The following is a 25,750-nucleotide window of genomic DNA, read 5'->3' on the forward strand; positions in this document are numbered from 1 at the left end:
TTCACAAAGTACCCCTTTCCATTGGAAAAAAAAATGGTGTCCATCATTGGCCAACTGCACAGTAAGGCTGCTGACATAATGGGTCTTGTCCAATTGTCAGCATCGTTATAACAAGGTACGTGCAACATCTCACAATGTAGTCTTGGGATACTAGCGCAAGGCTGCACTTTCCAGCTCACTTCACCAACGTACAAAGTTACAACCGGCTTTCATGTGTGTGTACTACTCATGCAACTGTGCAGGTGTTTTATGCACAACACAGTGCAATGTCAGAATATAAATTCACAGAAGTTGTGGGGGTGCAGGGGCTTATACTTATTATTTTAATTTTGCATGCTCCAAAGCAGTTGCCAGTGAGACTCCTAGAACAACCTTAAGATCCACGCCAGTCTCAGATAAATAAATAAAATAAAATAATATAAAATAAATCAGTTTTAGACCGGGGATGAAAGGAGACTGGTAGACCCAACAATGGATGGGAACACTGAAGCAGAAGACCGAAAAGTATAAAGTAACGGGAAGGGAATAGAAAATGTTATTTAAACAATCCAAGTAGGTTCATCTTTCTGAAAGAGATACATGAGAAAAAATATATAGTCTGAAGATGAAAGGTGGAAGGCTGAAAAGAGATGTAAGGAAGCATTTTTTTTTTATAAAAAATTATGGTGGACAAGTAAATTTCCTAAAGAAGTGCCTGCATGAAAAACAATAACATGCAATAATGCATGTGACCTTCAAATAATACACTTCTTATACTATGTGGAATAATGATGAAATAAGCTGATGTTAATACAAGATCAGTAACGTACATAAAAATTTTGAACGGAGCAGAGTAGGTGGCGCACACAATTCTCACCTGCAGTCAAATCCATGTTACAATGAACCAGCTGACAAGGATTGTACTTCATCATAATCCAAGGAAATCATTGCAGGGACCTGGGTCTGTTTCATGACTTTCATGGAAGGAACACTCTCTGATAATGGCCATGCTGTGGGGGACAAGTCCTTCACTTGGTGTATTCTCTGACTTAGCTGGTGGCACAATAAATAAATCTAATTAAAAAATTAAAGTCAGGAGATTGGATAACAACCAAAAACATTTTTAAAGGCTAAAAGGTGCATTTATCCTTTAGAAGAGCAAAAGATGAATGAATGATGTTAAAATCTGAAAAACTCCATATGCAGAAGGACAATAACCGTGAAATCTCTTCTGAGGAGAAATAAATTTGAAAAGAAAATGAATGGAATCCTCCTTGTAAAGCTATACGTTTTTAAAAGCACAAAAATCTACCCACTGCTGAGAGACATACTGCTAAGGAAAGATCATAAGCAAGAAAGATCATAAGCAAGACACTTCATTATTGTAATTAACTACTTCAAATCCTAATATATGAGCATCTTTAAAAAAAATAAGTGGGATAATGCCCAGTAAACTTCACCATCAGAACTGTTTCTAGATAAAATGCAATCCCTTTTAGGCAACTATGAGAAACCAAAAAAAAAAGTCAGATAATCAAGAAAATGAAAATGTTCTTCTTAAAGTAAAAAAAAAATAAAGGTTCCTGACAATAACTACTGGGAAATTAAAAGAAAACTACTGTAAAATACTCAAGAGAAGAAAAGAAAACTGCTCAGTTACCCATTCTGGTAGTCAGAAAAAACATAGCCTGTAGAAAGGAGTCTTTGTTACTTGAAAGTGAGGCAGGATTCTAATGAAAGACGTTACACTTTGTTACAATTAGCCAGATTATGGTTCAATTCCCTTACATTACTTCAGCAGCTAAATACCTACCAGCAAAAATATACTTGAATGAAAAACACACCAAGTATTAAAATCAGAAGAAATGCCAAATTTCACTGCTTCCAACTAAAAAAAAAAAAACGAAGACACCAAAAATATACTCTTTAATTATTACTGAAGGCAATGAGACTAGTTAGGTAAACAACAAGAATGTATTATACAAGATCACAAAAGCTGGGCTACTGATAAAAGTCCCAGTCAGATCAAAGTCATTCCCCTGATTAATCTACAGCCATAGTTTTAAATGAACCTGGAAGTACTGCACCAACCACCACTCTCAGGTATCACCCATCTTTCATTTATCAATGTGTTTTTTACCACCAGACTCAAGTCTGGTAACAGTAGCCCGCCTGCCCCCGACATACCCCCACAAAGTTCATCTCTCCTTAGCCACTAATATGGGCAGCATTACAGCCAGGAAGCCACTGGAGAGTTTATCCCAAGGCCACCAAAAGGATAAAATAGCTGACTATCAACCACAACTTTCCATTTCCACAGCCAGTAAATCTCATGCTAGTGATGATGAGCACAAGCCATCAGAAGTAGTAACAGGAGCAAAACGTATGCATCAGCAATCCATCTCAATGTTCAACAATGAATTCATGCTTCGGTACAAACAAAAACAGCTATAAAACTATAAACTCAATTCTTCGTTGCATACCTTAAGAACTTTCATGATTGCCTTTTCTTTTGCTTGATGCTTCTTCAGAAATGTATACAGGTAAACAAAGGCATTTGGGTTAGGTACAAACAGTTTGTCATATGCATAGAATTCAAGCAATTTGAGGGCTTCTTCATGGTCTTCATAAAATTCCAGCATCTGTTGAAGCATATACATCAAAGACTGATTAACTGTGAAACTTCAAATGAAAATAATGTTTTAATTTTTGCTATGCTTTCCAGTTCTAGTTCAAAAGCTACACAAACTAACATCTTTGTCAGAAATGTACTGCATCATGATGGTTATAACCAGTTGTGGAAAAAGAAGCAAACACATATGTCATCTAAATCAAACTCAACCACAAACAAATCTATATGAAGAATAGCCTCATCCACTACAAATCTGGTTTCTACATTTATTTTAAATAAAAAACGTGAACTGAGTTGTGGAGTTAAACTTAAACTGAATAATACATTTAAGTCTCCTTTCCTCTTCATTAAAGATGGAAGATCTCCTACTTTCCTGGCAGTTACTGTAACAACTCCCTAGCTTTCAAAAAGAGTTCAACATCTTTAAACAAGACCACACAAACCTCTTTCATAGTCAATATAATGCATGTTGGTTGGATAAAACAGTGTACCTATAATAAATCAAGCAAAAAATGCTACAGCTGAAATATTCCAACTGCCCCAAAATCAGACATAAAATCACAAATGGCTATAACAGAAAAATGCTACTAAAGGAATACCTAGACAAGCACTTAGGAAGTCAAACAATCATAGGAACCATAAGATGCTGGCCTTATGCAGCTTTAAGAAGACACAAGAAAGTTCTTGCCACCCTCCCTTTTCACTCACTTAATCACGCTCACCTACAGAGCAGTGCCATACATGATAACCTTGGTGAGAATTTGTGTCTACCCATCCAATCATCAGGGCTAGCCTTAAAGGTAGCCAAAGCAGTATTTTGTTAGATATTTACATGCAAGTTATTTCATAGGCCTAGATTACATTGAGTTAGGAACCTATCACTACAGTTAGTCTTGTCTGCGTGCGTGTAGCCACTGGTTCTGCATACAAATAAGAGGTCAAACAGGATTGCATCTTTAAAGGCTCAAAAAGTAAGGCCTAAGTCACTTCAGAGCAGCCAACAGGCTACAAAGTAAAAAGAGAGTCATGCTAATCTATCAGGACAGTTGAAGGACCTAAGACCTTTAATTTTCTTGATTAGAAACAGTTGAGGCATCTACAGTTGACCAATATACTTGGATTTGTTAATACCAAAGCGGGCACTGTATTTGATGATGGGTCTGACAATGGATAACTACAGTGGTAGGATGACTTGAAATTGTTTGGGTCTTTAAGATATTCCCTTAAAAATTAACTAAGCTAGGGAAAGGATTTCCTAACTATGGTTAAAAACATTATGATCAAATGCAAGACTATTGTTCTCATAAGTTCCCACATCTCTTAAGACTGCCGTATAAAGGCAGTACCATTTATATCATACGAGGTGAGAGATTCCTTTTTGACAAATGCTAATTTTCTGCATTTAGCTTGAGATCGTTTTCAGTACACCAGTTATGTGCATACACCAGCAATTGTTAGAGCTATTTAATATCAGTGGATGAGAAAATAACACAGCTCAGTTTGCAGTCATAAGCAAATGTGGTCAATCATACTTCAGGAATACTAGTTTGGATATTTGCATAAATTCCAAACAGGAGAGGGTCCAGCACTGATCCTTGTGGTACTCTACAATTTATATCCCAGGCTGTTAGCAAATGTATTACACATTTGTCTTGTGTACTCCTGCACCCTTCACACAGCCGCTAATTAGTGTTTCACTATATGCTACTTGATTATGAATCTTAGCACGTCTCTTCTAGTTTAATGGGTTGCCAGACACATTTTCAATAAAAGTGAGTTACAACGAAAGATAAGTTTACTGTTGCTCATGTTGTTTTCGATGCGAGTGCTTTGTTTTTGCTGTAAACTTTGAAATAAAATTTTTAAATTAAATCTAAAGCTCTATCTTCATTGTAAAAGTAAAAAGAAAATATGCAGACTGGCACATTTTAACATTATTTTACAGTAAATGGGGAAACAGACAAGCACTGGGATATTGGTATGGTAGGAGGGAGGACTCTGTCTATCACCATGCCTAAGGCCTCATTTGACTATGATCCTTCTCTGCTGTTGAGTGCAACAACTAGAAGCTCTGAAGTCAAGAAATACCATACACTCAGGTATGACATATGGCTAAAATTATTACAGTACTTACAGATAGTGTCAGAATTCTCCTTAAGGGTTAATGCTAAGAAGGCTCAAGAAATGCCTGACCAAAATGTGGTTTGTTGCTAGCAAATATTTGAAATAATATGGGGTTAAACTTGACATTCCATACCCGACTTAGACACCAGCTGTAGATTAATTAATGTTTTGCTGCATAACCCAAAAGCAAACTCATTGTGGGAGTGACTGATGCGTTTAAGGTGGAGGTGGGATTATTATCAAGGATCAGCTCTGAGCCCTTTCTTATTTGCAATGGTGATGGACAGGTTGACAGACGAGATCAGACAGGAGTCCCCGTGGACTATGATGTTTGCAGATGACATTGTGATCTGTAGTGATAAGAGTAGGGAACAAGTGGAGGAGACCCTGGAGAGGTGGAAATATGCTCTAGAGAGAAGAGGAATGAAGGTCAGCAGGACTAAGACAGAATATATGTGTGTGAATGAGAGGAAGGATAGAGGAATGGTGAGGATGCAGGGAGTACAGGTGGCGAAGGTGAATGAGTTTAAGTACTTGGGATCAACAGTTCAGAGTAATGGTGAGTGTGGAAGAGAGGTGAAAAAGAGAGTACAGGCAGGATGGAGTGGGTGGAGAAGAGTGTCAGGAGTAATTTGTGACAGACGAGTATCAGTAAGAGTGAAAGGGAAGGTCTACAAGAGGGTAGTGAAACCAGCTATGTTATACGGGTTGGAGACAGTGGCATTAACAAAAAGGCACGAGTCCGAGCTTGATGTGGCAGAGTTGAAGATGTTAAGATTTGCACTGGGTGTGACAAGGATGGACAGGATTAGGAATAAGTATATTAGAGGGTCAGCCCAGGTTGGAAGGTTTGGAGACAAAGCCAGAGAGGCAAGATTACGTTGGTTTGGACATGGGCTGAGGAGGGATGCAGAGTATATTGGGAAAAAGATGCTAAGGATGAAGCTGCCAGGTAACAGGAAAAGAGGAAGGCCTAAGATAAGGTTTATGGATGTGGTGAGAGAGGATATGCAGGTGGTTGGAGTGACAGAGCAAGATGTAGAGGACAGGAGGAAATGGAAACAGTTGATCTGCTGTGGTGACCCCTAACGGGAGCAGCCGAAAGAAGAAGAAGATTGCTCTAGGACCTCAATTTGAGCAAGGAACAACAGGGGAATCTTTCTGCGATTTATAACTAGCAGTTCCTGAAGTGTCACGTTTAATAATGAAATGAAAAGATAAATCAAAATCACTGCCAAATGGTTTAATCCTAATGCAGAAATCTATGTCATAAAAAGTAAGTATGCTCATGTGAAGTTAACAGTGATTACCATGTGATGTTTCATGCAGTGAAAGATAAACAGCTTAAGGAAGTGTGCATTGTTGATTCTGAAAAATGTTTGACGTTATAAAAGACAATGTTGAACTTGGTAACAACCTGCCTTTTCCAGATTTCCAGAGTCACACTGAGCTGGCCATTCAGGCATATAGCTGTGAGAGAGAGAGAAATAAAAAGAAGCAGTGTATGAGATGTTTAATCAATTTGCAGATTTACTTATGAATGTGGGGTAACTGATCTTCATGTTAACTGGGTGGAAAATATTTCTAGTGGCATCTTATTAGCATGTCCAGGAAATTATGGGCAATCTGAAAGAATGGGGAATTACAAACTAGTTAAACTTTTACAACTTTCTCATCTGGCTTGTTCTTAAGCACACATGAGGTCATCATGCCTCTTTACTCATCCCTCATCAGGCCCATAATGGAGTACAATGCCCCTTTCGGGATGTACCTTACCAGACACCTGCAGCAACTGGAAAGACCCCAAAAGTACCTCACCAAGAGGATCATAGGGCTCAAACAGATGCCATATGCTGCCCGGTTAAAGAAACTCCAGCTCTACTCAGTGGCATACCGCCTGCTCAGAGGCGATCTGTGCCTGACGTATAAAGCCATGTCCAACCCGGAATTAATGGACATGCTGCACCTCAGAAAATCCAAATCCCATCGAGCTCTGGCTCGAGACTTGAACCTCAGCACTGAAATAACTAGGACATGCTGGAGGGACAGATTCATAACCCAGAGGCTCCCTTCACTCTGGAATAAAATCCCAGTCCAGGTTAGGCAGAGTCCCTCATTGACTCTCTTCAAGAGGAATCCTGATGAGTGGATGGGAGATCGTAGGTTTACCCCGGGTATCACTTCTGTGTCACTGTTAGACAGAGGCACAGTATACTAACCTCGAAAAAGGGCATAGCAAAATTAATTTAAAATGGGTGGCGAAAGCCAAACACACTCTGGCTAGGCTTATAAATGCCCTAGGGCAGATAGCCTAGTATGAACCTATGAGGCTCACTACAGACTAGAAAAAAATTAATGCGTGCCCTTATCTCGTTAGCCCATGACATAGCAAGGCCAAGCCTAGTTAAGATACAAAACATTTCACAAAATATATCTCAATTTGATTCTGAATCCTGAGGTTACACCATCAAGCCCAATATAAACTAGCTTTTATATTTGGTAGAAAACAATACACTTGGAATAGGTGCCCTTTTGGATACTTGAACTCAATGGTAGATTTCAATGTCTTCCTGCACAAGGCCATGCATGATAAATTACATTCCTTCTATTTTATGTATGTGGATATTGTGATAATCATAAGGAAGACTTTTAAAGAGCATACTGATGGAAGTGGCAAGTGTGATGCACCAGTTAAAGCAAGCAAGAATGCTGGGGCCAAGTTGTCCCTTGTGAAAGGACAGTGGATTAAAAACAAGGATCAACTACCTAGGATATGAAATTAGGCCAGATGGACTAAATCCTCAAAACAACAAAATAAGAAGCTATGTACTCACCATAACGTTTCCATGTGAGTTGTTCATCTCACCTTCATTCTTTACTGGATGGGTTCGGAGCCGATCCATCGGCTCCGGTACAGCCGTACGCAAAGCTCGAGATCTTCCAGTAGCTCAAGGCCAAACCCCTATCCCATGATGCACTGTGAATTACCTCAGATCTTGCTGAGTGTACTACAACCATATAAATGAGCTATCCTCCTATGGAGAGGAAGAAGAATTGAGCAACCAAGACGAGACCAACTTCTAGGTCAACTATCAGCCAGGAGGGAGGGACGTAAGAATGAAGGCGAGATGAACAACTCATATGGAACATTACGGTGAGTACATAACTTCTTAATCTGAAGTTGTTCAATCTCGCCGTTCATTCTTTACTGATGGGTAGCGTCCCTAGCACCGTCAATCTCGGGTGGCTCATGGGAGTACATTCTTCAGAACCGTAGACCCAAAAGAAGCCCTGGTCCCTGGAGGCCTTATCAACTTTGTAATGCATGATAAAGGTATGAGGTTTAGACCACGTGGCTGCTGCACAAATGTTATCAAGAGGCAATTTGGCTTGAAATGCAGAGGATGTAGAAACTGCTCTGGTTGAGTGAGCTTTAATCTTGTGTTGCAAAGGCATATTAGCAGCTGAGTAAACAAAAGTGATAACAATCAGATAACCATTTAGACAGAGTTGTTTTAGCCACTGGTCTACCTTTTCTGGCTTCAGAGAATGAAATGAATAGTTGGTCTGATTTCCTGAAATCTTTTGTTCTATCTAATAAAAATCTGAGCTGTCTATGAACATCAAGTTTGTGCAGCAAATACTCCAACTACTATTGGTATGATTAGGGAAGAAAACTGGAACTCAATGACTTAGTTGATATTAGTTTTTGAACAAACTTTGGGCAAAAAAGAGGGGTTTGTCCTAAGAGATACTCAATCAACATGAAAAATCGAATAAGGAGGGCTGATAGATAAAGCCTGAAGTTCTGACACACTGCAGGCAGAAGTAATAGCTACCAAAAAATTTTCCATGACAAATATTTGAGGTCACAAGATGATGCTGGTTCAAATGGTGGAAGGATTATACGACACAGCATAAAATTTAGATTCCATGGAGAATAGGGAGTTTTCACTGGAGGTCTCATATGAAAAGTTCCCTTGAGAAAGGCCTTGGACAACTCGTGGGACATATTTAGCCCGTCAATCCAGAGATGAAAGTTCGATATAGCAGCCAACTGAACTCGAACTGTTGCGGCTTCTGCTCCTTTATTAAAAATCATAGTCAAGAATTCTAGTATGGATGTCAAGGGGGCTTGGTAAGGATCAATGTTCTGCTTAGAAGCCCACATGGAAAATGTCTTCCACTTACTAAGATATAATCTTTTAGTGGACAGCTTGTGAGAAGACAAAATAATCTGTTTTGTCTCATTGGAGAAGTTATGAAGCCTGGCTATGAAGGGAACTGGAGCATCCAAGCGGTCAGCTTCAGTGACTGCAGAGAAGGATGGAGGTCCCCCGACGGATATGTCAGAAGGTCTGGAACTGGGTCCAGAATCCAGGGATCCTCCAAGAGATGATGATGAAGGAATGGGAACCAAACTGCCAAGGCCAATGCAGGGCTATAAGAATGATGGTCCTTCCCAGAGATTTTGCTTTCTGTAGAACTCTGAGTATCAATGGGATTGGTGGAAAAGCATAGAGGAGACCCGGGAACCAATTGTGTAGGAGTGCGTCTCTCAGGACTTCTCCCAGAGGGGGAATCAGGGCAAAGTAACTTCTGCATTTCGTGTTGATGTGGCTGGCAAAAAGGTTTCAGCAAGGCTGGCCCTATTTGCGGAAAATCCTGTCCGCAATCTCCTTCTTGAGGGACCACTTGTGTGGCAACAAGATTGCCCTGTTCAGTTTGTCTGCTATCACGTTGGATCTCCCCGGGATGTACGTTGCTAACAGAAAGCGCTGGGAGAAAACAGCCCACTGCCAAACTCGGAGGGCTTCTCGGCAAAGGGGGTAAGACTTGGTTCTCCCCTGCTTGTTCAAGTACCAGACTACTAACATATTGTCTGTCTGAACTGCAATTGTTCCTAGGGGAAGAGAGTCCTGGAAGTACTGCAACGCCAAGAATACTGCTCTCATCTCTAGAACATTGATATGCAAATGTGACTCTTGATCTGCCCATGTGCCTTGGGCAGTCTTTCCCTGAAAATGCCCCCCCCACCACCCTATCAGGGAAGCATCTGTGGTCACAGTGGCTACTGGAGGGGGTAAAACAAAGGGGCGTCCTATGGTGATGTGAAGAGACATCAACCACCACTGGTGATCTTTCTTGGAAGAGCTCGTAATCAAAATCATATGACCCATTGGAAATTCCTGGTAAGACCACTGAGTGTACAGCCATTGAAGAATTCACATATGCATTCTTGCTAATGGTATGGCTAGGATTGCTACAGCCATCAAACCCAATACCTTCAGAACTTCTGAAGCTGGTGCTCTGTCTTTCGATACCGATGTGCTGACATCTGATGAAGAAGGAAGATTCTTTCGATTGGTAGTCTTAGAGTGGTGGTTGAAGTGTCTACCTCTGCCCTGATAAACACGATATGCTGCGATGGCGACAGGGCAGACTTTGAGTTGACTGTAATGTCTAAATGATTGCAGAGTGGCAGAGTGTATTCCCTTGCCTGAATCAGTTGATGCCTGGTGGTGGTGGTAAGGAGCCAATCGTCTAGGTACAGAAACACCTGGAATCCTAGATGCCTCAGGTGAGCCATGACCACTGCCATGCATTTGGTGAACACTCTGGGGGCTGCAGTGAGACCAAAGGGCAGGGCTCGAAATTGATAATGATTGGCTCTCAGCCGGAAATGCAGGTGATCTCTGGATGGCCTGGTCATTTTTATGTGGTAGTACGCATCCTTGAGATCTATCGAGCACATCCAATTGTCTTTCCCTAAAAAGGGAAGTATAGACTAGTGCGTGACCATCAGGAACTTCTTTCCTCACATATTAGTTGAGTCTGCTGAGGTCCAAAATGGGTCTCCAGTCTCCCGTTTTCTCTGGAACCAAAAAGAACCTTGAGTAAGTACCGGATCCTGTTTGGTCTGCTGGGACTGGCTGGATATTTCTAGCAACTTGTGGACCTCTATGGTTGATTGTTCCCTGTAACTTGGTGGAACGTCCAGGATTCTCCTTATGGATTGGGGGGGGGTGGCGAATGGTATGAAGTATCCTCTGGAAATTATATTTTCTACCCAGCTGACTTTTGTTGTTTCTTGCCAGGCATCTGGATACAATGATAAGCGACCCCCGACTGCCTCCAGAGCAGGACAGTCAGGCCTCCTTTTAGGAGCGCTGGTAGGATTGACCAGAGAAATGATCTCTGTCACCCTGATGTTGCAGACCCCCTCTGCCGTGCGAACGGCGTCTTCCACCATTACCCCCTCTTCTGCCCCTAGGGGGAGGGGGGTCACCACATGTGTCCTGAAAGGCTCTTTGGGCTTTTCAGAACCACATTTTTCCTCCCCTTTGGGATAAGGCCGAGAAGGGGTGGAAAAACAGACTCAGACAGCAGACAGAGTCTTTCCCTCCGGTTCACACCTGGTCAAAGTTTCCTTCACTTAAGGCCCAAAAAGGGATGAGCCATCAAAAGGGGTGTTTACGAATGAAGACTTAAAGGGCTCCATGAAGGAACACAAGTGCATCCAGGAATGTCTTCTGAGAGCGATTCCTGTACCCACTGCCCTACTCATTCCATCAGCTGCATATGATATGAGATGCATGGATGAGCTGACTATAGAATTTAGGGTAGTAACTTTGTCAGAGGCCCCTGCAGCTACAGTACCCTGAAGAGCATCTCCCAACTCCTTAAGGAGATCTCTTTGCAACCTAGTGAAATGGGTTAAGTAGTTCAGTGAGTGGAGAGTAAAAGTCGCTGAACTAAACATGCGTTTCCCATATCTATCCATGATCCTACACTCTCTACAAGGAGGCTGAATAGACGAAGTCTCAGGCATTTCCTTTTTGGTGACCGCTGCCACCACCATGGCATCAACAGGAACTCCTTTGGACAAGAAGGTTTTATCTGATGGAACTGATATAAATTTATTAGGCCTCCTAGGAACAGGCTCCATGGACTCCAGTGACTCCCACGCCCTCCAAGAAACCAATTGCATTAGCTCATCAAAGGGAGGAGACACCCAAGAGGTGGAGGGTTGAGACCTAAAAGCCTTTAGGAGAACTGACTCATCATCAGTAGGGCTTTTGGACTGCCAATCACCCCTCTGCCTAAGGATCTTTAGTATCTCAGCAAAGGAGATATCCTCAGAGGGGGACAGTGGGGACCCTTCTTACTCATCCAAGTCAGTGTCAGATGTTAAAGACTCCTGTGGGAAGTCCAAGTGTCTCCTCTTGCACAGCCTCTTCCTGGGAACCTCCTCAGTGGGAACCTCTGGGGAGGTCTTGGAAGAGCAGGGGGCACCCTGTGGGGCTACCTGAGGCTCTGGGTCTCTACGCCTAGCCTGGACAATGGAAGCAGAAGCAGACACAGGCGCTTTGGGGATGAGGAAGCAAGGCCTGAAGTAGAGGATGTCTTGGGGGACAAGGCTCTCCTCATGGCCTTGAAGGCACCACAGCTCCGATGTGAAGGAGTCGACAGACCCGAAGGAACCGCCAACCCCTCCTGCACGGAGGCCGTGGGCTCTGAGCCTGAGGTAGGAGCCAAGCTCTTCCGAGCCGAAGCCCTGAGAGGAAGAGTCGGCACAGATAAGTCGGTCAGACTATCCTTTCTGGATCCAGCTGGAGTGTGTCGGCTCCTAGAGTCCCCTGTCAGCGCCGAGGACGTCAGAGTTTATGAAGCAGAGGACACTGGAGCAGGTCTCGGCTCCAAAGGCTCCACGATTAACAGGTCTGCTTCCTCTGGCTCCGAAGGTCTAGTACGGCTTGGAGGAGTAGTAGTCAAGTCAGGAGTAGTGGTCTTCGGCTCCAAAGCCACTTGGGTTGGAGCCAACAATTTAGCAAGGCCTGGTGCCTGTAAAAGCTTCTGCACCAATCGATCCATATCCAAATCCGACAGGCTGACAGAAGACCTAGAAGAATGCACAGACGGTGCCGACTGAAGCAATGGAGATAGAGGCCCTTCGGATACCGGCTCCAAGGCTGTGGTCCGGCTCCGAGGTCTGTGGACTCGATGTCGCAGAATCCTCCAACTTTTTAGATTTCTTAGACAGCTTAGAGTACTTAGATTCCCCAGAAGATCTAGAGGACTTGGAAGACTTGCTGACCACATCCTGGTCACTCAAAGCCTCTTGAAAGGGATGCTTTAACAAGCCCCTGTCTACCAATTTCCTTTTCCTCTCTAGTAACACTCTCGAAGAAAAAGAATGGCAAATGGCACAAGACTCCTGTAAGTGCACAGCGCCTAAGCAGTAAACAGAAGTTACATGTCCATCCGTAACCATTTTTTCACTGCAGTCTGGACACACTTAAATCCAGACTTTGGGTGTTTATCTTTGTCATCCGCCATTATGCTACTCAAGAAAAACACAACAGATAATCAGCAATACCCTAGGCTAACACACACAGGCAAGGAGTCTGAGAAAAAAGTAACAAATATAGTAAGCTACTCAGCAATACCCTAGGCTCCAACAGTACACATACACAAAGGAGCCCAAGAGAAAAGTCACACCAGCAATTAGAAAGCTACTAGGCGCTGAACTCCACACACAGAAAAAACGAGCCTGACAATAATTTCTAAGTTTAACTATTTACTAAACTAGGCCAAAATACAAAAGGCCAACAGTAGGAAAGGCAATATCTATATATACATATATATATATATATATATATATATATATATATATATATAGAGAGAGAGAGATATCTGCAGAATACTAAGCTACAGCAGAAGAGAAAAAAAGCTGGCCAAAACACACGAGGCCGATATATGAAAAATTATTAATCACAGATGGGAAAGGGGAGCCTATAAGAAGCTATTACATGAACTACCGAGCTAACAAATTATTTAAGAGAGTTTAGCAACAATATAAAAGAAATAACTGCTAATATATATGTTTTTGAAAAAGTACTGGCCAGAGCTTGCACTGGAACCTCCGATCAGATGCCGCGGCAAACTAGATCGGAGGTAATTCAAGGGACAGGGGCTTGGCCTCGAGCTACTGGAAGACCTCGAGCTTTGCATACGGCCGTACAGGAGCCAATGGACTGGCTCCGAACCAATCAGTAAAGAATGAACGGCGAGACTGAACAACTTCACATCAGAGGTTACCCAATGTATCAACCGCGAATGAACCAAGAAGCTTCCTTGGTACAGGCAATTACACTTGACAGTTCATTCAGAACTATGCAGAGTTCGCAAATCCCCCCACCAAGCTGCTAAAAAATTCAGTACCTTGGGGGTGGGGGAAGAGCATACAACTAGATAAGGATAGCTTCTTAGTTACATGGTATACTAACAGTAGCATCAGTGCTGTCCTACATGAAAAGCATGATTCTGATTCCCAGTGTTAGAATATATACTAGTGACACAGAAGTATGATAGAAAAAAATGTTATTTGAAAAGGTTCATTTTTCTACTGTAAGGGCAGTACACAAGATTCAAAAAACTGTTTGTGATAAAGACACATCAGCCCTTGTAAAATTAATGATTATTCTCTGCTTGAGACATTACGGGGGGAGCGGGAGGGGGTCAGCTTAGGAAAGTGTGCACAGTTGATCTTGAAAATGCGTCCGACACAATATAGACATGGTAATAACTTGCCTTTCCCAGATTTCCAGAGTCAGACAGAGCAGGCCATTCAGGCATGTAACTGTGAGACAAAAAATATGAAAGAGCAGTGTGCTAGAGGTTTACTTAATACACTTGGAATGAATGTCCTTTGGGGTACCTGAAACTCACCTGCAGATGAGGTCTGACTTTCCCAGATTTCCCTCATGAAAGGTTAGTGGATCAGAAACGAGGTCAACTATTTATAGTATGAAATTGAACCAGATGCAGTACACTTTCAAAACACTTGGTGTTTTAGGAATGGTAATGTGTCTAGCAACCTTACTGTTGCCTGGAGTTTAGCCTTCCAGAACCGACCTCTGGAAATAAAATATGACAAAAAAAAAAGTGTGTGCTCAAGGACTGGTGGATGTACAAATGTATGGCTGCACAGTCTGAAGAGGCTAGGCATCCACCTCAGCAGGATCAGTCATTAAACCTTGCTAAACAGCAAAGCAGATACTACTGTTATGATGACAATGTATTTAAAAACCTTACCACACCATATGCTGACTGTTGGTCGTCTAACTAGAATGGAAGGATGTACTGTGGCTTGGGGTTGGTATGGCAGGAAGATAAACTGTGTGCTCCTTGTCAAGTGTCACCTTGGGCATAACATTATATTCAGAATAAATAAACACGAAAGAATCAAATCCAGAATCCACTCCAAGGTAGTTTATTAAAGCGCTTTTCTTTCAGAATCTGATGAAGTTTCTATTTGGGAAATGAAAACCGCTTTAATAAACTACCTTGGAGTGGATTTTGGATTTGGTTCCTTTGTGTTTATTATTAGTTGGTGTGGATTTTTAACATTATATTCAGAATACTGAATTAGCAGCTGTAAATGCAGATGTACAACCAACAGTCCAGCTGAGTTTGCAAAACACTAATATGCATAGACTCTGTTTATGCTAGACTTAGGCATGCTATTTTTACCTTCCAGCTTGGCAAATATATGAGGTAGTTAACTGTAAAAGAAAAATAGTTTTATATGCTGAACGAATCCTTGCTATATACCAATAAGTGCAAAATCATGGCTCAAATGCATATTGGAAGAAGGTCAAAAACCCGTCAAAACTACATGCAGTACTTGTCAGCAAAAAAGACAAGAGCAAGTGTACATTTTCCACTTGTATAAAGACAAGTCTGACTTTGACTTGGTAAAAATGCAGCAGAAAGATAAAACTGCAGAGTTTTATTACTGTGGAGAAATGTTACTATTTCCTTCAGGATCCCAATGCAAATAAATTTACTAAAAGTGATGCAAAAAAAAAACAGTGATCTTAATGCCAAGTATAACCAAAAAGACAAATTTCTGTACAAAGATGGTCTCCTGGTAAGGACTGGTGACACTCCACATAGATTTCAATAGGTAATAACTTTGGGACACAGATGAATTATGGTACAGCAAGCAGGTGAGCCAGCAGAAGCCCATGTGGGGAAAGAAAAATGCAAGACACACTAAAAGTAGCGCCTCGCTGGTCTCGTATGTAGTGATGTTACAAACTGTGGGCAGGAATGTATAACATGCAGCAATGTCCAGCCAGTTTCCCCTACACAGGGTACCCATTCAAAAGTAATGTTACGCAAGTCGCACTTTACTAGAACGGTAGGATGTTCAAATTCCTCACTGCTACAGTAGCCCTTAGGCTATATGCATTATTTTCTCCCAAAGGGAAAAGCAACTGGCCAGAATCAAAAAGTTTTGCCCCCCAACTACTTCATTTTCACCGCTGACTAGCTAATCCCATGGGGGAAAATTGGCAGTCAGACTGAAGCTTCCTTCAGGAATTTTTTGCCCACACAATGAGAGAAAAGCATAACAATCCTGAAATACTATGTTTTGCATATTTGTCACACGTTTCAGATCATCAAACAAATGTAAATATTAGACAAAGATAACCCAGGTAAACACAAAATGCAGTTTTTAAGTGTTGATTTTATTTATTAAGGAAAAAAAATATCCAGACCTACATGGCCCTATGTTAAAAAGCAATTGCTCCCTAAACCTAATAACTGGTCGTGCCACCCTTAGCAGCAACAACTGTAATCAAGCATTTGCGATAACTGGCAATGAGTCTTTCACATCGCTGTTGAGGAATTTTGGCCCACTCTTCTTTCCAGAATTGCTTTAATTCAGCCATACTGGAGGGTTTCCGAGCATGAACCGCCTTTTTAAGGTCATGCCACATCATCTCAATTGGATTCAAGTCCAGACTTTGACTAGGCCACTCCTCTTCATTTTGCTGTTTTAAGCCATTCAGAGGTGGACTTGCTGGTGTGTTTTGGATCATTGTCCTGCTGCAGAACTCAAGTGGGCTTCAGCTTGAGGTCACGAACTGATAGCCGGGCATTCTCCTTCAGGATTTTTTGGTAGAGAGCAGAATTCATGGTCCCATCAATCACAACAAGTCATCCAGGTCCAGAAACAGCAAAGCAGCCCCAGACCATCACATTACCACCACCATGTTTGATTGTTGGCATTATGTTCTTTTTCTGAAATGCTGTGTTACTTTTACACCAGATGTAACGGGACGCACACCTCCCAAAAAGTTAAACTTTTGTTTCGTCCATCCACAGAATATTTTCCCAAAAGTCTTGGAGATCACCAAGATGTTTTTTGGCAAAAAAGTGAGACAAGCCTTTATGTTCTTTTTGGTCAGCAGTGGTTTTCGCCTTGGAACTCTGCCATGCATGCCATTTTTGTCCAGTCTCTTTCTTATGGTTGAGTCATGAACACTGACCTTAACTGAGGCAAGTGAGGCCTGCAGTTCTTTAGATGTTGTTGTGGGTTCTTTTGCGACTTCTTGGATGAGTCGTCACTGCACTCTTGGGGTAAGTTTTGCAAGTTGGACACTCCTGGGAAGGTTCACCACTGTTCCAGGTTTCCTCCATTTGTGGATAATGGCTATCACAGTAGTTTGCTGGAGTCCCAAAGCTTTAGAAATGGCTTTGTAACCTTTTCCAGACTGACAGATGTCAATTACTTTGTTTCTCATCTGCTCCAGAACTTCTTTAGATTGCGGCATGATGTCTTTCTTTTTGGGCTTTTTTGCCCTACTTCACTTTGTCTAACAGGTTCTGTTTAAGGGATCTCGATTCAACAGATCTGGATGTAATCAGTCCTGGGTGTGGCTAGTGAAACTGAACTCAGCTTTCCCAAAAATGTGATTAACCACAGTTACTTTATAAAAACAGAGCCAAAAAAACAATTGTTATAAAAACATAAACAAGCAGTCCTCTGATCACCTGATGAAGCTATGTGAAAGTGCTTGTGTCTTCTATTAAACTGGTACCTGAACTATACCTCTGTGGATTTTATTCAGCTTTTTGGAGACATTCTCAGCCTGGATTTATTGCCTCTTGATTTCACAGTTACTTTATGATTTAACAAGGGGGCAATTACTTTTTCACATAGAGCCATGTATGCTTGGATAGTTTTTTTTTTTCTTAATAAATAAGATCACTTAAAAACTGCATTTTGTGTTTACTTGGGTTATCTGTCTAATATTTAAATTTGTTTGATGTGAAACATTTAAGTGACAAACATGCAAAAAAAATAAGAAATCAGGAAGGTGGCAAATACTTTCTCATTGCACTGTATAAAGAATAGTAGGGGATGGAGGGTAGGTTCGGCTTCTGCAGTAGTGAAGAGTTTGAACATCTACAGTTACATGCAAGTGCAGCTTACACAACCATACTATGTTGATCATTTTCACTACTGTAGTAGCCCTTAGGCTGCATATGTTAAATACAAAGTCTGTTCCTTCATGGCAGAAGGAAGGACGTGGATCTAGTAGCCCCTGGAAAATGCTCCTAACAAAGTCTGGCCTGGACATGGGAATCCAGTTTGAAATGCTTTGTAAATGTATGTACAGAGGACCATGTAGCTGCCTCCAGAATGCTTCTAGAGTACACCCCTTTCCAGTATGCCACCATGAAAGACAAGGCTCTAGTGTAATGTGCCTTGATACTGTCTAGAATGGATCTGCCATAGTGAGAGTAACAAAAAACAATAGAGGACAACTACCTGGAAATTGTCTGTTTAAGCACAAGGTGTCCCTTTTTTGCCCCTTGATAAGAAATACATAGCTGATCAACTTTTCTAAAGAACTTAGTTCTTGTCAAGATAGTAATCTAAGCTAGCTATGCACGTCCACAATATGCAGAATCGGTTTTCCCTGTTTTTTACGTTCTGGGTAGAAAACTTAAGAGATTGATGGCTGGATTCAAAGTAAACTCCAGAACCACTTTCAGCATGCATGAGGAACCTGTTCTTGAAAAGATAATCTATTCCAATGGAAAATCAGAAAAGGTTCACCCACCCAAGATCTTGCAACTCAAATATTCTTCTTGCAATTGTCAGACCAATGATCAATACCAATTTTCCACACCAAGAACCTTAAATCAGATCAATGGGCATGTTCAGTCAACATACAGTCAACTTTTCAGTATATTGTTGAGATCCCAAGGAGGCACAACCAGTTTATAAGGAGGCCTCAGGCATGAAACACCTTTTAGAATCTGCTTTACAACAAATAGAGAAGAGGATAATCCATGCACAGACATGCTGAAATGGCTCCAGGACAAACCTTTACAGAGAAACAAGCAAGGCCAGAGGAAAGCAACTCAAACAAATATTTGAGCAGCAGTGGCACGCAATCCCACATGGGCCCCTGGTTACTGGTTAGGCATCAACCAAAAAAATCACTTTCACTTATCAATATAAGATTTTCTAGAAGCAGACTGTCTCACCTTTTTAGTAGATGCTGCCCACCCCTAAAAATAAGTGCCTAAAAACTAACAGAAATGAATGACCCACGCAGTTAGCTGAAGTTGATTAATACTGGAGTGCATCAATCTCACCCTGTCTTATGTGAGAAGTCCCAATCTATGAGAAAGCTTGTGGTAATTGCCCTTGGCCAATTCCATAAGAAGAGAGAACCAATGTTTCCTGGACCAAAAGGGAGTCACCACAATTCTATTGGTGCGTCCTTTTGAGGTACCCTTTTGAATATTCAGAATTATCCAGGATATCGATGGAAAAAGTAGAAATGCATAAAGGTGTATTCCCATCCAAGGGAATGAAAATGCATTTACCTTCCAGGCTTGCTTGCAGGGAGCACTGGAACAAAACTTGTTAAATGGCCTATCTTGAAAGGAGGCCAAAAGATCTATTTGAGATGTTCCCCAAAAACTGAAGCAATTTCAGAAGGCCCTCTTATTCAATTTTAATTTGTGAGGGTCTGTCCTGGTCTTGCTCAGCTTGTCTGTCACTAATTTCTTCTCTAACACAACGAAAGATGCTTGGAGGATTAAAGAATGCTGAAGAGCTAACAATCAAGCCATCAATGACAGCGTGCAACAGAGGTGGTATCACCCTGTGCCTCCATGTCTGTTGGTATACCATATGACTGTGATGCTGTCTGCAATCACTTGAAGAAGTCCTTGGACCAAAGTTGATGGAGAGATTTCAAGGCACAGAATACAGCCACTGCTTAAGCTGATGTGCTTTGGTCTGTCTGAATGATTCCACAGGCTGCTTCCCAAGCAAAATGTGATGCATCAGTGATGACAAATTGGTTTGGGGTCTGAGGTCTAAGGATACAAGGGGAGACCTGTGTTCGGTTGAATTTTTCTCCAATAATGCAGTTCCTGTTTTTCTTTAAAAAGCCCAAAACTGTAATATAATACTCCAGAGAATACACATGCTGGGTCCGTGTCTTTGTTTTTTAGAAACCACTGTATTTTTCTCAGATGTAGTCTGGCAACAGGTATCTTAGATGCCATGAAGCCCAAAATCCTTGGAAAATCCCTTGCAGAAGTCCAAGACTGACTGGAGAAGTTCAGGGAAAATTCCAGATAAAGATCCACCATGTATTCTGCTAAAAAGGCCTCTCAAAGAAAATAATCTAAAGCATCACAGAAACAGTCCTGTCAGATGAAGTCAAGGAGAATTTTGCAATATTTATCTTGAAGCCTAGATTTGTCAAAAGATATAAACCATGTTAATGACTCCTGACATCTGGATAAAGACTCTGCAAAGATAAGAAAGTTATCTAAATAAGGAAATATGTGAATGCTGTTCAGTCTTCAATAAGTTATGACTGAGGCTAGACATTTTGTGAATACCTTTGGAGCTACAGATGAGCCAAATGGCAATGCAGAGAAGTGATAATGTGACCCAGAAACAGAGAACCTTAGACATTTTATTAAGCCTACAGCTATAGGAATAGGGTAGTAAGCATCTTTTAGGTCCAGAGTTGCCAAGTAACTCGTGAGGAATATGAGGTAACAGGTTATGTAAGGTCAACATTTTGAACTTTGGAACTTTCATGTACAGATTTAGAAAACAAAGATCTAGTACTGGTCTCCAACAGGCCTCTTTTTTTGCTACCAGAAACATTCTGGAATGTAAGTCCTTGCCCCTTTGACTTAAACTCTTTTTATGACTCCCTTGGTGTATAAAGACTGAAGAATCAGAGGGGGAATATTAATTTTGTTTGGGGGGGGGGGTATTCCACTGAAAGGAGATTTTCATATCCAGTGCCATCTGTAACGCTCCTGCACCAATTTTAACAACCATGCGTACAAAACAATCTTTTACCAAAGGCGAATCTTGAGGGCCAGTTTTCGGGATAGATTTGTACAGCCGGGAGAGAGGGATGAGGGTAAGAAATCCTGGCATAGTTGTTATGTACTGTTTGCTCCTTTTTCTGGGGGGAAAGAAAAAACTTTTTTTTTTTTTTTTGTTACCCTCTGACAATCTCTTTCTTGTATTTTCTTTGTTAGAAAAAGAGCTGGTTTGCTTTATTTGGCTTTTCTATGCAACAGGGAGACCTGCAAGATTTGTACTAGGGTACACAAAATATCTTGGAAATTCCTTGAATTAATTTCCCTCTCTCGTCATATTGTTTGAGAACCTGGGTAGCAGAAAAACCAAACAATGCCTCCTTATCTAAAGCTAAATCCAAGATTTCACACTTTACCTAATCAGAAACCTTTTTGTTACGTATCCAAGCACATCATCTCAACACTGTAGCAGTATCAGTGGCCCTGGACACAGTATCTGCACAATTATATATACATACATATTCTATTCTTCAAAGCATGTTTGGATACTACAGAAAGGGTAGAAATAGTTTAAAAAACAAAAGCTTTGTTCTGTAGGAAGAGAAAAAGTCAACTCCCTCAGACTTTCCATATAACATAGCATAAATTTCCACATATATGCCTTGTAATTCAGAAAGTACAGTTTTGTACCTACCATAAATGTAGATGTCCGATAGGTATGCATCTGCAGTCATAACATATGGGTTGTCCTGCCTCAGGCAGCCCTTCGGTCGGCCGGATTCCAAAGTCTGGGTCTGGCCTCGGCTGATGTCGCACTTCACCCGACGTCATAGCTCCTGGGGTATAAAGGCATCAGCCGACGCCATTTTCCTCAGTGTTTCTTGCCCCAGATGCCAGGTGCCCTCTAGGAAGGCTAAATTTGGATAAAAGTAGAAAATTCCAAACAGTAGAAATCAAAAAGTATATATACATATATACATACAAACAAATACACCATAATAGATTCCCCCAGCTAGCTAAGAGACGGTAAGTACCCTAGGAATACCACAGAGGGAAGGAGGGTGGGTAATCCTGACTGCAGATGCATACCTATCGGACATCTACATTTATGGTAGGTACAAAACTGTACTATGTCCTTCAAGGATGCATCTGCAGTCATAACATATGGGTAGAATACCATAGCCAAACTGGGGGAGGAGGCACTAAGATAATGATAGTGTAGTTAAGATCCCTTGTAAAACTGCAGTTGCAAAACCTGCTCGGGATCTGGAGTATAAAGGAAGATTGTAATGCTTGGCAAATGTATGCACGGAGCTCCAAGTAGCAGCTTCTAAAATGTCTTTGGTAGCCACTCCTCGTAGGAAAGCTGTAGTGGTGGCTGTAGCTCTTGTGGAGTGAGGCCTGATATTTTCAGGAGTGGTCTTTCCATGAAAAGAGTAACAGAATCGAATGCAATTTCCTATCCATTTTGAAATTGTCTGTTTGGAAATTGCTTTTCCTTGCACTCCTGTTGCATATGCTACCAGAAGCTGGTCAGTTTTTCTGTTGGTCTTAGTTCTGTCCAGATAGTAGCGCAGTTGTCTGTGTACATCCAAGGTGTGCAGTAGTTTTTCCCCCCTGTTCTGTGGGTTAGGGAAGAACGTAGGTAAATGAATAGCTTGGTTCAAGGATACTCTGGATACCACCTTTGGCATGAAAGTAGGATTGGTTCTCAGAGACACTCTATCCTGGTGAAAGATAAGGAAAGGCTGCACTGCCATTAAGGCCTGTAACTCGGATACCCTTCTTGCTGACGTGATTGCTAGAAGGAAGGCAGTTTTCCAAGATAAGAACTGTAAGTCTGCTGATGCTGCTGGTTCAAAAGGGGGAAGTGTTAATTTTTCCAGCACAAAATTGAGATCCCATGCAGGCAGAGGTGGTTTCCTTGGAGGTTTTACATTTTGACCCTCTTAGAAATTGTCTGAGGAGAGGTTGAGAGAAGATAGGAGGATCCATGTTGTACTCTGCTGAAATTGCTGAAGCATGAATCTTAATGGAAGAATAGGACAGGCCATTGTGGAACAGTTCTGCTAAGTATTCTAGGATGTGTGCTAGGTTTGCCAGTGTGACATCTGTTCCCTTTGATGCACTCCAAATGAGGAATCTCTTCCATTTGGCTGAGTATGTTTTCCTTGTGGAGGGTCTGTGAGCCTCCAGGATAATGTCCCTGACCCTCTGAGATAAAACAGGTTGGTTTTGCTTTATGCAATTTTCCAGGCAGTTAGCTGCAGTGTTTTCAAGTTTGGATGCAGGGTCTTGTAGTTGTTCTGTGTTAGAAGTAAAGGCCATAGAGGTAGAGGCCATGAGTTCGTCCGAGACATGCTTCTCAGTAGCGGGTACCAATGCTGCCTTGGCCAGTCTGGAGCTATCAGAATTACCTTTGGCTGTTCCTCCCTGATCTTCAGTAGAACTTTGTACATCAATGGGAGAGGTGGAAAGGCATAAACTGTCAGGGCCTTCCAGCTGAAAGAAAGGGAGTCCACCCTCCAGGCTTGTGGGTGGTATTCTCTTGAGCAGAATTTCTTCAGTTGGTGGTTGAGTGGGGAGGCGAACAGGTCTATCTCTGGCATTCCCCATGACTTTGTTATGGTTTTGAAGATGTCTGGATGCAGCATCCATTCGTGCGCATCCATGGTAGTTCTGCTTAATCTGTCTGCTAGTGAATTTTCTTTTCCTGGTATGAATCTGGCCTGCAATTGAATGTTGAGATTCAGGCCTAGGTTCCACAAATCCATTGCCATCCGGCATAGAGGGTAGGAATGCGTGCCTCCCTGTTTGTTGATGTACCACATGACTGTGGTATTGTCCGTCCTTATCAGCAGGTGTCCTTGCTGGAGGAATGATTTGAATGCCTCGATTGCATGCTTCACTGCCAGCATCTCCTTTAGATTTATGTGTAGATTCAGCTGGTCTTGGGACCATAGGCCTTGGATACACTTGTCTTCCATGTGTGCCCCCCAGCCTAGGTCTGAGGCATCCGTGGTGATGGTCTGCCTTGGTTGTGGTTTGTGGAAAGGCAACCCTCTGTTGGTCTGGCAGGCCTGAGCCCACCACAGGAATTCTTGTTTCAGACATGGAATGATTGGTATCATGGTTTCTAGACTGTGTCTGTGTTGAGACCATACATTCCTTAGGTACCATTGTAATTTTCTCATATGCAGTCTGGCATGTGGGATCAAGATTATGCAGGATGCCATGTAACCCAGGGCATGCAGGACTTTCCTTGCAGTAAGCTGAGTTTGTCTTGTCAATGCCATGAAGTAAACTGGAAGTTGCTTTTGTTTTTCTTCTGTGAGAAAAGCCATCTGAGTTATTGTGTCCAGTTCTGCACCCAAAATGTTATCCTTTGGGATGGCACTAGTCTTGACTTCTGTATGTTGACTGTGTATCCCAAGGCTTGCAGCAGTTGTATGACATAGGTCAAATCCTTTATTATTTTTGTCTTGTTGTCCGCTTGTATTAGGCAGTCGTCCAGGTATGGGTAGATTTGAATTCCCTGAAGCCTGCAATGTGCAATTACTGATGCCAGGCATTCCGTGAATACTCTGGGCGCAGTAGATAAGCCAAAGGGCAATGCTGAGAATTGATAATGCTCTGATCCTGCAAGAAGTCTGAGGTGTCTTCTGCAATCTGGTCGTATGAGGACATGCAGGTATGCCTCCTTGAGATCTAGAGTCACCAGCCAAGACTCCTTGCCCAACATGGGAAGAAGTTGCTGTAGGGTCAGCATCTTGAATTTTGGTACAATGAGATATGTGTTCAGTGCGGACAAGTCGAGAATAGGCCTCCATTGAGTTTCTTTTCTTGGTACAAGGAATAGTCTGGAGTAAAATCCTTTGCCTTGTTCCATAGATGGTACCTTTTCTATTGCTCTCATCCTTAGTAAGTTGATGATTTGTTTTAGAGCCTCTGACTTCTGGATTGATGGAAGGTTTGGCATTCCTCTCTTTTTTGGTAAAGTGTGGAAGTGAAACCTGTAGCCTTTGTCTATTTTTTGCAAAGTCCATTTGTCTCCTGTAATGCAATGCCAGTTTTTTGAAAATAAAGCTAACTTTCCGCCCAAGGGTGCTTCCAGTTGTTCCCTGGTAGGCGGAATCAGAGCCAAGTCATTGTGTCTGTCCTGTGGAAGTGGTTGCAGTCGTAGCTGTGGCGGCCCTCCTCTGGTTGTCAGGTTGCCACTGACGGCCCCTGTAGGCACCCATTGATTGACTTCTGCCTCTTGGGCATCTATTTCTGCCTCTCTGTGCTCTGGAGGTGTCTGGAAAGGACCAATTCTTTGAAGGCCAATTTCTGCTGAACCTCGGAGGTTGGACCTGCAGAAAATCCTTGACTGTTTGCACAGATTTTGCTTTTTCTTCCACTTTCTTTAGAACCTCCTGTGCAGGGGAGCCAAATAAACTTTGTTTCTCCATAGGGGCATCTAGGAGTTTAGACTTAACATGGTCTGGCAAGGATTGCTCTTTTAGCCAGGCATGCCTTCGAATCACTGCTCCAGTCATAGCTGATCTAAAGGCTAGGAGGGTGAGTGTGGGATGAACGCAGCTCGTCCGGAGAAATTCCAATATTCACTAATGCACTGAGACCAAGACTTCTCATTAAGCATCGACAATTTATTGAGCAATATCCACACACGACAACATAAAGGTTAAGCGCTTTCAACTGGAACACATGCCAGTCTTCTTCAGAACAAAGAAACAGTATTAAATGTGGAATATTAGACCTATTAAATAGGTTTTACAAGTATATATGTTCCACATTTAATACTGTTTCTTTGTTCTGAAGAAGACTGGCATGTGTTCCAGT

The 25,750-nt window shown here is 41.9% G+C and overlaps 1 protein-coding gene across 1 annotated transcript in view; it reads right to left on the reverse strand.

Moving 5' to 3' along the window:
• TAF1A (TATA-box binding protein associated factor, RNA polymerase I subunit A) overlaps positions 1-25,750 on the reverse strand; it is a 650,793-nt gene that overhangs the window by 456,568 nt on the left and 168,475 nt on the right. The window contains exon 5 of the mRNA XM_044057862.1: positions 2,463-2,621. Within this exon, the coding sequence (XP_043913797.1) occupies positions 2,463-2,621 (159 nt within the window). The remainder of the gene's footprint in view (positions 1-2,462; positions 2,622-25,750) is intronic.

This window comes from Protopterus annectens, chromosome 1.part2 (assembly GCF_019279795.1).
Source record: "Protopterus annectens isolate FY-2018-M chromosome 1.part2, PAN1.0, whole genome shotgun sequence".
NCBI lineage: Eukaryota > Metazoa > Chordata > Ceratodontiformes > Protopteridae > Protopterus > Protopterus annectens.